The sequence below is a fragment of the Anabrus simplex genome, chromosome 8 (assembly GCF_040414725.1).
Source record: "Anabrus simplex isolate iqAnaSimp1 chromosome 8, ASM4041472v1, whole genome shotgun sequence".
NCBI lineage: Eukaryota > Metazoa > Arthropoda > Insecta > Orthoptera > Tettigoniidae > Anabrus > Anabrus simplex.
In genome coordinates this window covers 94,606,195-94,622,569 of record NC_090272.1, presented here as the reverse complement: position 1 = coordinate 94,622,569, position 16,375 = coordinate 94,606,195, and the positions used below count along the sequence as shown (strand labels likewise).

Genomic DNA, 16,375 nt, shown 5'->3' with positions numbered 1-16,375 from the left:
CCTGGTTGCCGGTGTTTCGCTCCAGTGTACTAAGTTAGACTCATCAGTTGGTAAATAGCTCACCGACCATGACGCATGGCTAGTGCACACCGTGGAGGCCACTGCGTAGGCTATTTGGAGCCACCGGCAGTGCCAATGCACTATTTGAGATTTTGTCTCATTACCAAAAATTGATGCCAGCCTGGCCATCAGATGATGTAGATGTTGATTCCCATAGGGAACCTGAAATGGCCTACACAGTGGCCTCCACGGTGTGCACTAGCCATGCATCTTGGTGGATGTGCTATTTACCAATTGATGAGTCCATCTTAGCACACTGGGGCAAAACGCTGGGAATCAGTTAGCTGAAATATTTTACCAATAACGGACCAGTTATATGGGTATCTCACTTTAGCCTGAAGTGCCCGCACTCCTCTTCTGCCTTGAATCATCCTTAGCAAGCTTATGGCGTCTTTTTCATAGGTTCTTAATGTCTTGTAACCAAAATTATTTTAAATTTTTTTTTAAACATATCCTTAATTCTAAATACGGGTTTTGCCCTATTGTAAATTATGTTAAATCGAATATAAAATTGCATTGCTCTTATGGAATAATTTTCAGGACTGGAAATTTCTTCCGTTAAATCCGGGTTTACTCTAAATCAAGGTCACGCAAAATCGGGGTTATACTGTATTTCACATCAGTAAAATTGCTTAAAGACCTGTCTGATGACTTACCGTGCAACAGGAACTGTTCGAGAAGGCTGTACTGAGAAATGCCCTCATATAAGCACAGCAAAAAAGAAGAAATTGCAAAGTGGAACCAGCAATATCCATTCTTCAGGTGAAATACTTGCCATTATCGAAACCGACTTTCAGCCTATTAGGTCGTGTTACATACATTTAGTACGTGTTGAAGAGATGTTAAGTACAGAACGAAAATGGCCAACCGGACACCAGTGGGATCCGAACCCACAACCTCTCGATTTTGCGTCAGTTGCTGTTAGTTGGATAAATGTTGCTACCATAGCAACAAACCTCAGTAATAAGAGGGTACCTGCTCTAGACGGTCCAAGAAAAAGAAAAGAAAAATGACAATCAAGCAGCCTACACTTTTTGGCTCCTAAATAAAGGATCAGGGGGCGTAGATCTAATAGATTAGTTAGTGGCAACGTACAGAACCAGAATATGTCAAAAAAAAAAAAAAGGTAATGGCCATTCTTTATTTACTTGGCGTTTGTATTGTCAATGCACGGCTGATAATGCGTCAAGTCTTGCCGGATGATGATAAATCGCAAAGTCTCCTGAAGTATTGACTTAGTTAGTTTGCTGAAGACGCATGGAACTGTTTCTAGAAGGGGAAAACAACCGTGTGATCCCAACATATCCGCTTTGACCGAAGGATCCACTAGTTTATTTCCGTGAGCACGGAAAAGAAATGCTGCCAGGGTTCAGGTACCGAAATTCCTGTACGACAGATGTGACGTAGACCTCTGCACCTGAAGTGTTTCAAAGCCTACCATTCATACTAGAAAACAGTGGTGGTATAATGCCTCAGGCAGGTTTCGTGAAGAACTCTACAGACTGATGTAGAGTATTATGCGAAGTATGATAGAAATACAGAATTTTGAGCGAAAATCCTGTATCAACATTTGAGCATGTTTCTTGTGGGTATATTTCTGATATTCTGACAATCAACAATAAACAAACTATCGTTGTGTTGTATTGGTCTACAGAGAAGGGGAAGGAAACACAAAATGACAATCTCATTTTACACTGATATCAGCATATCATTTTTCTCTCTTGTAATCAGTTCCAGTTCTTGGCCCCAACAAGGTGGTTCATGCTTTCCAACTTAATTAGCAGCAAGGCTTTCTTCAACATTCATTGAGGAGCCTTTGGAGGGTACTGATGCAGGAAGTGTTGGATAAGGAGGAAGTGGGATGAACACATGTAAAGGATAAAGACAAAATAAGGATTAATACAGGTGGCAAAGATGAACATACGACAAAACCAAAAGGAGAAAAGGAACCTAGCAGATCAGAATAAGTACTGGAAAGGAACAAATGGGAAATGCAAACAGGATTTTTGAAATAAGTCTCATCTCTGGGGTTTTTGAATTCCTTGCAAAACTGGAGCTATGATTTCAATATAAAGAGCTTTGTGACACTAAGAGTAATTCACTGGGTTGCTTTCAGAATGAGAGGTTATATCCTCCATTTGTTCAATGCCATTTCGTAGCCTAATGCTGTTGATGGTTTCTATTTGAAAATTGTCTCCCATTGGAAATAGCCCCATAGGACTTGGTACACGCTTAAAAGTGGTTTGCAGTAAAGGTGTATATGTGATGGATCAGTAGCTGGCATCTTTTCTCCAGCACTTCTTTTGTGTCTTAAAAATTGGGGTCCTCCAAATTGTTTCTGAAAGGAGAGAAAGAATTTAAAAATCACACTGAAACCCTGTTTTAATCCTATTACAATACTTCTAGGAGTTTCTAGTACTTCTAGATGTGTCGGATTTTTCTTGAAATACTCAATTCGTAGCTCATATACATTCCTTAAAAGATTCTTTTGGTTGATTTTTTTCCAGTTTCAAATAAAATTGTCTAAATGAGTCAATTTCTGGTCATCTTTGAACTCGGTTGTAATTTTTCTTATCAAACAATTATTTCTGTGAGTACGTTTTGTTATATATTTTTGACTTTGTATTTCTTGAACAATTGAATTCTAATTTTCTTTCCCTTCTATCTTTCAGATTTTTGCTAAGCCTTGGAATTTGGAAATTTAACGACATGAGCTACGGATATTACAAGACAAGGTGAGTGCTGTTCAGAATGTTCTTTTGAGGGCTGTTTTGGCTTTGACTCAGAACTGCAGTGTAAGAATTCTAGGATTAGCAAATCAGTTGACATTCTTGGAATGATATCTATTATTGGAAAATTTGGAAACATTTCTGCGAGTCGTAGGAACATGTCATCGGGCTAGGGCTATCACGTCGCGGATTTCATGAACAATCCGCAATTTGGTAAGTTAAGAAGAACATCCAGGCTGAAAAGACATAAGTGTGTGATAATTTATTGTAATTATTTATGGGTAGAAGTTTGGCAAGTAAACTTCAGGTAATTCAAATTTGCTGCAAAATGTCATGAAATAAAATGTATCTGATACCGTATTTCTCCAAATCCAAGACGACCCTCAATGTAAGACTACCTCCCACTTTTTCCTTCTAAAAATTAAATTGGGCTTAAAAAGTGCTTTGTAAAGTCATGAGTGCATTTCTTGTACAGTACACATTTTTAGACTGTCTTTGTTTTCACGGTAAGGCCAAACATTGGCTTTAATTATGCTGTATTTTCTTGCGGCTGCACAATTATTCTTTATTTCCGCAGATTTCATGACATTTAACTTAAAATTGGTTTCATGATATTGATGAAAACCGTTAGCATCTTTGCTGGCAATACCTGTTCCACGTATCTGTACGATATGGCTATCCACCTCGAAAATATTCCTGCTGTCTAAACCATGATTTGACAAAGCGTCATGTACAGTAGACTCACTATAACTCTACCATTGAGTAGCTGTGGCCTTTCTAGGAATTGAAAGGCTGTCATGTTTTCATGCCATTCTGTGGATTTGAGGAAAGGTTTTTTAGAGGCTAATACAGGGAGAATAATTTAAGAGTTCAGACTTCTGCTTGCATGCCTTGGGAATTCCCGAGTGAGCGCCATATGGCTTGTGTCAACACTGGCGAGATAAGTGTTCGCTGCCAGCGCGCAGCTGTTTATCACTCTATTCCTCAGTTTGCTAGAAAATATTGGATTTTTACGGTGTGTTGTGAGGTTATCATCACGATGGTTAAATACACTATAGAGCAAAGAATATTTTTGGTCGAGGGTTATTTGCACAAAAAGACGAAACCAGTTAAAAGGTGCCTTTGAAAATTCCATAGACAATTTCCCGGTGCGACTACCATCAAAATGTTACATGCATCAGCTCATTTACAAGTGGTGTAGTACTGGTTCCGTATGCAGTAAGAAAAAGAAAGACGGTTGCAGGAAGTGTTCGATCATCGGTTAAGGCTTATGGCTCCCTCGTTCGCCTGATTTAAGCAACATGTGATTTTTACTTGTATCTATGGGGAAATCTTTAAAGGAAAAGTTTACAGGAATAATCCTCGAACTGTAGAAGAATGAAAAATTGCAATTAGGAACATTGTTCTTTCTATCGGTGTCCATGAACTACAAAGTGTGTTTCAAAATATCTTACAAGATGTGAAGTTTGCATTGCAGCTGAAGATCACTTTCAGCATTGTCTGTAAATGCTAGTTAGTTCAGTTTAATTTCCTAGTTGATATATTTATTTATTTATTTATTTATTTATTTATTTATTTATTTATTTATTTATTTATTTATTTATTTATGTATTTATTTATTTATTTATTTATTACTGGTGAGTTCAGTTTAATTTCCTAGTTGATTTATATATTTGATTATTCATTTACTTATTTGTCCAGAGCATCTGTGTAGCCGGTGAGTTCAGTTTTGTTTAGTTTCTATAGGCGTAATCATGCCACTTCTTTGAGCAGACTATGCCTGCTTGTCATTGCGGGCACTGCACTCACCTCTCTGCTTCCCAGCGCGCCTAATCCTCGGCACTCCACTCTGAACTTTTAAATTAATCACCGTGTAGAATGTCGCTCTCTTCACTACTTCCCATGAACCAGTGACATTAGAGGCAATGCAGAGCCGGTTGCTGGAGCTAGTAGTGTAAAGACGCAGACGTTGTCAACGAGTGCACGCGGAGGGAGGTGTGTTTGTGCACGAAAAGCAGCAGCATGCTGGTTACCGTGGTACCTGCCAGGGGTGTTCATTACTGTTTGGTCGCGAATGCAGGATGACCCTTGATTTCTCACGTGAGATTCTGAGAAAGAAGTATAGTCTTCGATTTGCAGAAATACCGTATGTTACTGTTTGCCTATCACTGCAGCGGTATTGCAATGATTGTGTTTGTGGGTCCCTAACAATATTTTGAATTGTTTGAAATTGAAGAGTATTATTTCTGGTTATGGGCATAATCTGAATATAGAGAGGGTCTGTTCTCTTTTGTCTACTCAATGGACAGACAAGAAAGGAGCTGTTTAACGTCTTTCCACGCTCTTTCCCTCCCCCCCCCCCAAGGTTTTTTTGTTGTTTGCAAGTTGCTTTACGTCTCACCGATACAGGTAGGTCTTACGGCGACGATGGGACAAGAAAGGGCTAGGAATGGGAAGGAAGCGGCCATGGCCTTAATTAAGGTACAGCCCCAGCATTTGCCTGGTGTGAAAATGGGAAACCATGGAAAACCATCTTCAGGGCTGCCGACAGTGGGGTTCGAACCCACTATCTCCCGAATACTGGATACTGGCCGCACTTAAGCGACTGCTGCTATTACATCAGAATTACATCAGTAGATAAGGGAACATCAATATCATCAGTTATATACCTAGGAAGGTCATTAGTGGTCCTATTCAGTTACTAGCAGAACTTGAAAAGCTAGAAGACTAATCGTCAATAAAAGCGTCACACATCTTTTTTTTTTTTTTTGACATACTTGATTTTCTTTTGAATCACTGTTTCCGTGCATTGTTTTTCCAAAATAGGAAATTATATTGACAGTCTGGTTTTTAAATCTTCCTGACATTCACCCTGTTCAGCTTTCTTTCCCCACTCCATGGTCATGTATGATCTGTTTAAGATTTATGTACATGACTGTCATACTTCAGAAGGAAGATCACACTATTCTCACAGTATATCAACGAAAAGTGAACAAGAATGTGCAAGAGTGTTAATGTCAGTGAAGAAAACAAGAAGCTCCCCAGTACTACTGAATTTTGCAATGGAACCAAGTATGGTGTGGGTGTAGTTTGATCAAATGGCTCATAAATATACCACTAGGGCTGGATACCAAAGGTGGTCTGTACATGTCAATCCACCAAGAAGATAAACTTCAGTACCTGGCACAGGAGTATTGGAACAACAAACTATTTGTGAAGCAACTGATTAATGAAGAAAAGGAAAAGTGCTGGGAAGAGTTCACTACTAGGCTAACAGCAGACTTGAAAGTATTAGGAAGTTGCTTTATAAAGTAGGCAAGAATAGAAGTGAGCATGGCAATATCCCTGCGGTGGAAAAAGATTATGGGAACCTTATGAACACAGATCAAGGCATCAGAGAAGAAATGAAAAATTACTTAAATACAGTAGAAACTCTATTATGCGTTCATGGAAACTACGTTTTCCTGTATTATTCTATCAAATTACGTTGTCCCGCGAGCGTCCTTATGAAATCACGTTGTAAAATTCCTGCATTATCCATTCCTCGAAACTATTTCCCGGATCAACTGTCCAGAAATTTCAATCCCATCAATGCTAAATCTTCAGTCACGCGTTTTTCAAGAAACTGTATCTCACAAAAGGTCAGCTATGGCATTCTTACGGATTTTGGTGTTAATGTCCCGTCATTGCGGTAATTTGAGGAAGTACTGTACTGGAAAAGCGATCGGCAGTGAACTTGCATAAGAAACCATCTTACGAGGGAACGGTACGAAGTCGGACGGCAAATTTCGATTGGATTTTTACATATTTGTGAAGGTCTTCTTAAGCTGAAACAGCTGGTGGAAGTCTAATTTTTCGCTGGTCTTTTTTAAGAGTTCTTTTGGGAGCTCAAATGTGGCGGTGCGCGCCCTGAATTGTACAGTACACGCTGGCACACGTCAGCGCTCACTGCCAGCGGCTGCCCTGCCTCGCCTTCCATCTCCACTCCTTCGGTTCTCCTCTGTCCACCACCACATACGGCTGCCAATAGTTGTGTATATGGGTCGGCGAGTCCTATTCTATTCCGTCAAGTTCTCCACGTCTGATGGCTATTCCACATACAGGAGATCCCACTGGAGTATTTACTTTGTTATGGCCGCTTGCAACATTATTGCAGCTCTTATTAATGCCTACGGTGTTAATATTCAGGAAGCTTTCTGATGAAGAGCAGATCATGCATATACAAATAAAGACAACGTTTGATTCAATTTTGGAGGGAAAATGCTAATATAAAGGAACGAGGACCTATGTACGCTGTACGGAAGTATAAGAAGACTCGAAGACAAATTTATGGAATCGTCAAACACGTTGAACACAATGGAGAAATTAGGAAATGTGCAAGGGTTCGAGATTATGTGAAAGAAGAGTTCATCAAGGCAAGGATGCGTTATTTATATGTCACAAAATCGGACATTGAGCGTTGGAATGGTGAGGGTAGAGAGTTGTATTGCCCTAAACACTCTCTCCAAAGCGACTCATACTTGACAAACCTTAAAAGGCGTTTGAAAATTCGGTTCCGAAATGTAACCAAACTAGTCAGTAAAACTTTTAAAACAGACGAAGAAGTACGACACGAAGTGGCTAAAAAGTTTGTACATTCATTAATGAATTACAAGAAAAGAAAGAGATCCCGGATGCCAATATCTGGAATTTGGACCAGTCCCAGTTTAATTCCGAAATGGCAACACAGAGCAGTTATGATTTTCGTGGTGTGAAAGACGTTCTTGCTACGCTTGTTTGTCGAAATAGTTTTACGCACTCCCACACAGTGCAATATCACATTTCTAAAACCGGAGAAATGAGAACTTTGTTCTTGATAGTTTTCCAAGGAATTAATGGAAAGTTTCGACCTAGAGTACAAGAAAGTATCAAATCCTACATGGTTGCCTTTAAATATGGCGTAATTGATTGTTCATCTCCCAGGAAAATGGGGAAGGGGTATGTACGTGACTGGTTTCAAAACGTCTTCCATCCGCAATTACAGGAAGACGAAATAAATCTTCTTCTCATAGATTCATTCAGTGGCCAGGGCAAAAATGCACAGCTTGAATCCCTGACCAACAAAAATGCACAAATTAAATACGTACCGAAAGGAACTACGTATCTTTGCCAGCCGTGTGATCTTGGACTCTTCCGACAACTAAAATGGGAAACATTTGCGCGGTAAGGAATTTACACGGCCAGTCAAAATTAAAACACAAAACCAGACTTTTCATCATAACTAGTCAAATACTAGCGCATAACCAATTACAAGCTGATTGTTTTGTACCAATGCTGAAATATGGTTGAAAAGCGGGTGGTTATGCCATTAATGACAATATTCTATTTCATACTGCCTCGCAAACGAATTTTCATGATTTGACTGATAAAAAGTGTGCTGGAAATGACTGTACCAATTTTTCATTTATAAGGTGCCCACATTGTTGTTTTGTGTTAGATTTTCACTATCATGCCATGAACAATGAACCAATGCCAAACTGTGTTAGAATAAAGTAATTTCTCGAACACTTTGAATGTCATGATGATGCATATGATACTTGATAATGCATTATTTGTTTGTTAAGTAGTGATTTGTAAACAATTTTTATTTTTTATCCCATAATGAATTCATCTTTGTAAATAAAATGTCCCAACTAAAGTCAGTATTCACTCGCAATCCCGTGTACACAACTGTAGGCAGCCGTATGTGGTGGGGGACAGAGGAGAACCGAAGGAGTGGAGAGGGAAGGCGAGGCAGCCGCTGGCTGTGAGTGCTGACTTGTGCCGGCATGTACTGTACAATTCTTTGCGCGCACCGCCAACTTTGAGCTCCCAAATGGCCCCTTAAAAAGGACCAGCGAAAAATTAGACTTCCACTGTCTGTTTCAGCTTAAAAAGACCTTCACGAACATCTAAAAATCAAATCGAAATTCGCCGTCCGACTTCGTACCGTTCCCTCGTTAGCATCGCATTCGGGTGGTATTGTTTAGAGAATCCTCGGAAATCATAAAGCAGTGTGTGTCCATAACAATTGGAAGGAGACAGTGCATTTCGACAGCTCTACTTGAAGATAGAATGAGTTTCATTAAATGTTCGTACTTGTAAAAAGTCTACATTATGTCCAGGGTTAGATGTTAATTTAAAAAAAAAATTTCGATTGTTTCGCCGAACAGGTTTTTGGCACATCCTGCAGGGCATTGTATAGTCACCGGGCTTTCAGGCAGGAATTTAAACTGCTCCTTCTTAACACAAATTTAGTATTTTAATGTCATTGTATACGATTGTTATATAGTCCAGAACAGATGTTGCAACTTTCATGCATAAAGCCATGGGAGGTTTTGGCCAAGCCTATTACTGTTTAGGTCCTAATATAAGACAGGGAATTTCATGTTTTTGTGTTTAAATGTTATAAAAACCTTAAAGTCGTTTTATGTGCGCACGTTACATTAAACAAGTTTGTATAATTTCGCACTCGTACAGACTTTTACAGCGAGCACACTTTCCAGCCAAGCTCAAGGTCAGGAATAACTGTAATTCCTGCAGTTTTGATGTTATTTTTTTCTTTTTCCAATTTGATTGTGATTAGTGACAGGCAGAATTGAATATAATGCATTCAAAAACTTGAGAATCGATACTTTCATTTGAAACCCTGTTGTAGAGTTCTACATAGTCTTTAAAAGTCAATGTAGGCCTAATTTACACGATACAAGATTCCCATCAACCGACTATAAACAGTATACCGGTGACCAAATTACAATGGAAGATTTAAAGAAAGGGATTTCGCCATTATGTTGGGCGTTTTTCTATTTAATGTGCTTTATTTTATTAGATTAGGGAATTAAAAACTACTTGTGGTCGATTGTTGTTCGGCTTGGCGTTACAGGTATTAGATTTTTTGAAGAGTTTGGCGGATCAAAGTTGCTGAACTAAAAGAAATTTTCAGAGGAAACTGACGAAGTTTCCTTGGTAAGTTTTGAGATTTTTAAGTCTCGTATTGGTAATTTGAAGTCGGCCCTGCAGTCCTACTTACCTACGTCTCGCCTGGAGGGCCCGGGTTCGATTCCTGGCCAGGTCAGGCTTTTTTGCCTGGATATGAGGGCTGGCTCCAAGTTCACTCATTCTGCGATTACCTTTAATTGAGGAGCTATTTTATGGGGATATGACGATCCCGGTCTAGAGAGCCAAGAAAAACGGCCGAGAGGATTCATCACACTGACCATGCGTCGCCTTATAATGTGCAGGCCTTCGGACAGAGCAGCGGTCGCTCGGTAGGTGGAAGGCCCATTGAGGGTTTGGTTTGGTTTAGGTGTGTTTGTAAGATTCATTTTTGTGATGTTTAGCCAAATTGTTCATGGTTCATTCGCTGCTGGATTTTCTGTTTTCACGTGTTGTAGGTTTTTTTCCCCCCCCCGTGGCCCTTCCAAGAATGGAGAATCGAGATTCCACTGCACTTTCTTAAGTAGAGAAAGTCTTCAAAATGATATAATTGAAAACTGCAGTTTAAGTGCAAGTGATGGTGTACAATACCAGCTAATAAGGCTAGAAGAGCATTGTGAGCTGAAGAACATGAGAAATGGTAAGTCCCCAGAGTTTGATGACCTCACTGCTGACATGAGAAAGGCAGCTGGAGCAGAAGGCAATAATGGTTGTATAGTGGAGTACTCTCTATCGTATGGAAAGAGAACAAGATACCAGAGAATTGGATGAAAGGTATCATATTTCCCCTGTATAAAAAGGGAGAAAGGAAGAAATGTGGAAATATAGGAGTATCACTCTACTTTCTCACTCACTTAAACTTGTGGAGAAGATAATTGATAAAAAGAATTAGGAATATAGTTAAACCATTATTGGAGGAGTAACACGGGTTCAGGAAGAAACAGAGCACGACAGACCTGATATTTGCTGTCAGAATGCTAATAGAGAAGCACTGGAAATATGGTAAGAACTTAAGTGATGGTTTTTATGGACATTAAGATGGCTTACAACAGTGTGCCTAGAGAGAATCTGGGATTGATAAAGTAAAGTTGCTCTTATCAAAAGTGTTTAAGCTGTGTTCAAGTAGAGGATGGAAGATCAGATTGGTTTAAACCAGCAGCAGGAGTCCAGTAGGGAAGTGCCTTGTCACCACTCCTGTTCGTCAATGTCATGGATGGAAAATTCTAAATTCCCGTGGAGTGAATTAGATATTTTTCACCAATAGAGCATGTCAAAAATATATCAGATGTAAGGCTTTTCAGGCGTTTGCTCTATTAACCAGCGTTTCGTCTTAGGTCTGACACTAGACTTATCAGACCCTACTCTGGGATGATCAAATATACTAATGTTCATAAAAAACAGAACATCTTGAAACACTAGAGATTGGAAGTTCATATTGACAGGACATTTTCATTAGTATGTTCAGCAGAAACGATTAGCATTTGTCGCCTAGGCTCAGCATTGTTCCATGCGTGATGGCATCGGCACGTATAAGGCGTAAATGGCATCCTGGGGTATAGCCATCTGTGCTGCATTCAGCTAGTTCCACAGTTCATCTTTGGTGGCTGGCATTGGGTCACAGCGCAGCACCCGTCATTTCGCCATATCCCACACATTTTCAATTGGCAACAAGTCCAGTGATCGGGTGGGCCAGGGCAGCAGTCTGACATCCTGTGACAACAAGAAGGTACGTGTCCGTGCAGCAACATGTGGTCGCACATTGTCCTGCTGAAATGGCGTCTGGGTGGTTGTGCTGAAAGAGTATGGCTGTGTCACAGGATGTCATACACATAGGTCAAACTGGTCACAATGCCCTGGACACGCACCAACTGTGATGTGTGGTTGTACCCAATAGCACCCAACACCATAAGGCTTTGAGTTGGTGCAGTATGTCTTGTGTGAATGCAGTCAATGTGATGCCTTTCCCCCTGTCTGCGGTGAACCAAAATGGGGCTATCATTTTCAAAGAAACAGAACCTGGTTTCGTCCAAAAACACTATTTTCACGGTTTTCCCAAAAACATTTAGATTAGAATTTATGAATATGAATTTATTTCACATCTACATAAATATGTGAAATGCAGAATAAATATATATAAAGTGTACAATTCTACTGCATTTATACAACGAGCAATTGTCGTAAATGTGCAGCCAGTTACTGTTTTTGGCGTATACTGTAACTTTAACAAAAGGGATATAAACCCTTTTGCCTCTCAGGTATGGAAATTATGCTGGCTGCCCTGTGCAGATGCTTTTATCTCTTGGAATACTGTACTGTTTGCATTATTAGATGCCTTGTACTTGCACAGAAAGTGCCAGACGCCCTTAAAACATTGGGACTTATTTTCCTATGAGAAGGAAGAAAGTATCTCACTTCTGTGTGCATTGCAACACAGTATAGTGACCGCCACCCTTGTACAATTTTCCAGGCTGGCACTTCTCTCCTTTAAAATCGTAAGTCTGTTTGGGCTTGGCATTAAAAAAAGTGCAGTTTGGGCCACACCAAGTTTGCCTTGTGTTGCACCATTTTAACATTGCATTCTTTGGTGATATCACAGACATATACACCTGTAATATTCTCGAACGTGACATGTAATTCGCTTCTACTAGACAGATGGTGCCTCTTGCCATCAGATATTGATGAAGCATTTCTCTATTGCTATTCTTTGCCTTTTGCTCTCTGGGAGAGTCAACAATGACTTGTGTTGAAGATGGAAGCTTTGGGCTGTGAAATGATTATGCTAAATTTTAAATGGTATTATAAATGGATTTACCATTTGCCCTACATGACTATCTAGAGTCATTGTTCATAATTATATAGAATCATCTTGTTCTATCCTACGAGGTTTAAGGTATTTATCACTTTCTTGGTTTGTCCTAGTTATACTGACATTCTGTTCTGAGATTGTAGCTCTGTAGGCTTTTCATTATTCATTTGCTGCTGACCTTATGTCTTTCGTTTTGTGCATCTGTTTTTCGTACATGTATTCATTTGTTAGGGCAGAGGATATCGATCTGGGTGAATGAGATGCTTGCCTGTGGTTTTGATTTTAGACCTTTTACTATTTTTCTCTGTGTCTTCTACTGGCTGAACTTGTTTGGTATTGATATTAGTTAACGCTAATGCTATGCATTTCATGTTCACATTGAGCGAGCGATATTAATGTGTCATGTAGCATGCATACTGTTTGACGGTCTAGATTGTAATTGGATGAGCCTGGCCTACTATGTGGCGATCCAGGGTTACATTTTGCATATTTGAATCAAGCTTGTGAGCCAGTGATTTTGCTCATCATGCTGTATGGATTGTCTTGTAACGTGTCTTGACAACCACAACGTATTTGGTTTTGCACATACTGGTTTGTACGTTGTGCGTGCGTTTGTGTGGATTGGATGGTTAAATTTGTTATTGTTCTGCATCTCACGGGTGTTACTTTTTTACACCATCATCATTCCTTTTATTATGTTTGCTCTTGGCTTTACACGCCCGATTACTTGTTTATTTTAATAGATATTTCTTTTTGTTGTATCTGTTTAATTGTTAGATATGCTTATTGATCTCGTCACTATAGCATCTTCTCAGTCTCCTTGTTTTGTTTTGTTTCCTTTGCCAGGCCTACTTCTCGGTGTTTTTTTGGTATCTGGGGATGCTCTCTTTGGAGATAATTGTTGTGTTCGCATCTTTGAATGCATGATTGGAGTTCAAGTCTAGCATTACCGATTGCTTTGATTGTGTGGCTTTTAAGGTAATGTTTGTTTCTTTCACGCGTCCCACTTCTCACTCTGGAGAAAGGAAATGCTTTGCATCAAGAGTTAATTATCTTTTTCCATGATAGATCTATTTTGATCACAATTTCAAACACATTTCGTAACACCTCTGATGCATCTTCATTCATGCTTGCAAAGCAGAATTCTGTGGTTGAAAAAAAAAAAAAAAAAAAAAAAAAAACCTGTCTATACAATACTCTATACGTCTGTAAACATGAGTACCTTTTTCTCTGTATCCTGTACTTTTCCTGTTTGCATATTCATTTGAATTTCATGTTCTTGTTCTTGTGATCCTTATCTTTTATTGTGGGTATATGCCTTTTCTACTTGCTTTCGTAAATTTGAGGCACAAATTCAGTTCCTGGCACTCTATGGCCTGTTCAGACCAGTCCATGAGGTAAGTATTTTGTGTGCATTAGGGCTGGGTGGTGGTGTGAATTTCATCGGCATTGACAATATTGTTTGGTGCGTGCGAATTGATTATGTGAGCCACGCTTTTTCGCCAACTGTTTGGCATCGCCAGTGTTTGCGCATTCTGCTTCTCCACACACTACCTGCTACGTGATATTGTGGCGTTCCTTAAAATGCCGAATACATAAGAATTAAAATTTCACTTGAACTTAGCAAATATGAAGCACACTGTAGACACACTGAAGTGAGTGAAAGTGCGGAAAGCTACCCCTTCATGTTCCGGAAGATGCGTTCTTTAATGACATGGAGAAATTTTTAATTTAAATTACTGTGCAAGATACCTTTTTTTTATTTATGTAAAGGCAGTTTTGAATTAAGTTTGAATTTCGGTAATGGGACCAACATTGTTCTTTGAATTACAAATTATCCTTATTTCGAATTAAACCATTTAAATAACATGCAAAACTGCACCTCATGTTTCCAGGAACGAGAGCTTCTGTGAATTAGGTGAGATTTTGAATTAACCGATTTCAAATTATCGAGGTTCTACTGTATTTAAAGAACTAAATAAACTTAAAATAAGAGCTCCTGTGTGATATCCTTCGATATCACTAACATGTACACCCCAACACACCAATAGATGAATCAATTTAAATTATTGAAAATTAAGAAGATATCACTACAGGAAACCAAAGAAATTATTAGCCTATTGCTTTACATTCAACAACAAAATCTATTGCCAAAAAGGGTTAGCCATGGGCTCACCATTGTTAGGTTTAATAGCAAACATTTTTCTAAATAACTTGCTGGGTTGAGTGGCTCCGGTGGTATTTAAAGGTGCTCAAATACACCAGCTTGTGTCAGTAGATTTACTGGCACTTAAAAGAACTCCTGCGGAACTAAATTCCAGCACCGCAGAGTCTCCTGTAAAAGTAGGTAGTAGAAGGTAAAACCAATAAAATTATTCTGAATGACTTTGAAAACATCTTAACAGGCCAGCATTCAAAAGGAATCTTACACTGGAGCAGATAATGTAGATAAGATATGCATATGTAATTAAATCACTCGTGCACACCAGTTATTACACACACTAGATTTTTTATAAAAGTCCTTCAGGTTCACAATGGAGCCATCACAATCATCAGGAATAATGACAGGCTGTCTTACAAAGTATACAGAAAGTCCACTCAGACATCGCACACTATTGACAACTAGTCGAACCACCCATACACACACAAAATAGGACTGAATACAATGATACACCATACCAATGAGCACAACGGATTTCGATTGAGAGATACAAATCGTTAAACAAATTGCAAATGGAAACAACCACCCTCGGGGCACAGTAGATGAACTATTGTATAAACATAAGAAAATTCCCTGGGGAACCACCACATGAGATAAAATACGTGGTTCTCAACTACGTTAACAAGAACACATACAAAGTAACTAATATTTTCAAGAAACAAGTTTTAAAAGTAGCCTTTAGAGTGAGCAATACACTGCACACACACATCAGCAAGTGCAACCTATAATAAAAAAATTAAAAAAAACCCTTTCTCAAAGTCAGGAGTCTATGAACTAAAGTGCCAAGAACTTAACTGCAATGCCACACATTTATGTCAAAGAAAACCTAATTTTCACACAAGATACAAAGAACACAAAAATGCAATTGGATATGATTGACATTCATCCGTCGGGGAGCACTTATACTATAGTTCACACCATTTCAGACATCAACACAGATATAAAAATTTTACACACCGAAAATAAAAGTAAATTTTTGAATATAATGCTAGCAATCAAAATTTATATCGCAAAAAAAAAAAGTAACTTCACCAACCTAATGAGCATACACACTTAAAATAATCCCCCCCCTCTCTCTGTTCTATTCATATAACATTTGGACAACACTTACTCTTTAAATTAGCATTTTTCATAATATCTAATATGGTTCAAGGTGTGGGTTACTGTAGTCACTTCCTAGTTTGTAAACCATAGGCAACGGCTGAGTGGCCTGGTAATTGGTACTGACAGTCGGGATACCAGTTCCTATGGAATGGGACTGAGCATCTCGGTGATATTCTGAGTTGTGGCCCTCCCTGTGCTCAGGTGACTATACAATCCACCGGTGGTCCCTACCCCGTTGGAGGAGAGATCCTCACTTGGACTACGTGTAAGTAGGGTAGCATCCTGCTTCATGAATTTGCTGAGGTCAGAACATTTTAAGCAAACCTCAGACCTATGAGAGTAACGGAGTCCCACTCCCTTTTGACAGGCGAGGGACTCCTTGGAAACAACTTGGTGAACAAAATAGAATTCGATGGGGAGCTATCAGTATTAATGGGGCTTAAGTAAGGAAGAAAGAAAGTAGAACTGGCTGAATCAGCAAAGAGGATGCATCTGGATGTA

At 39.2% G+C, this 16,375-nt stretch overlaps 1 protein-coding gene across 2 annotated transcripts in view; it reads left to right on the top strand.

Annotated features, from left to right (window-relative positions):
* Positions 1 to 16,375, top strand: part of LOC136878841 (uncharacterized) — a 322,409-nt gene that overhangs the window by 23,961 nt on the left and 282,073 nt on the right. For both annotated transcript variants that reach the window (XM_067152369.2, XM_068229033.1), the window contains exon 2: positions 2,733 to 2,795. In XM_067152369.2, coding sequence (XP_067008470.2) covers positions 2,770 to 2,795 — 26 coding nt within the window. In that variant the 5' untranslated portion in view covers positions 2,733 to 2,769. The remainder of the gene's footprint in view (positions 1 to 2,732; positions 2,796 to 16,375) is intronic.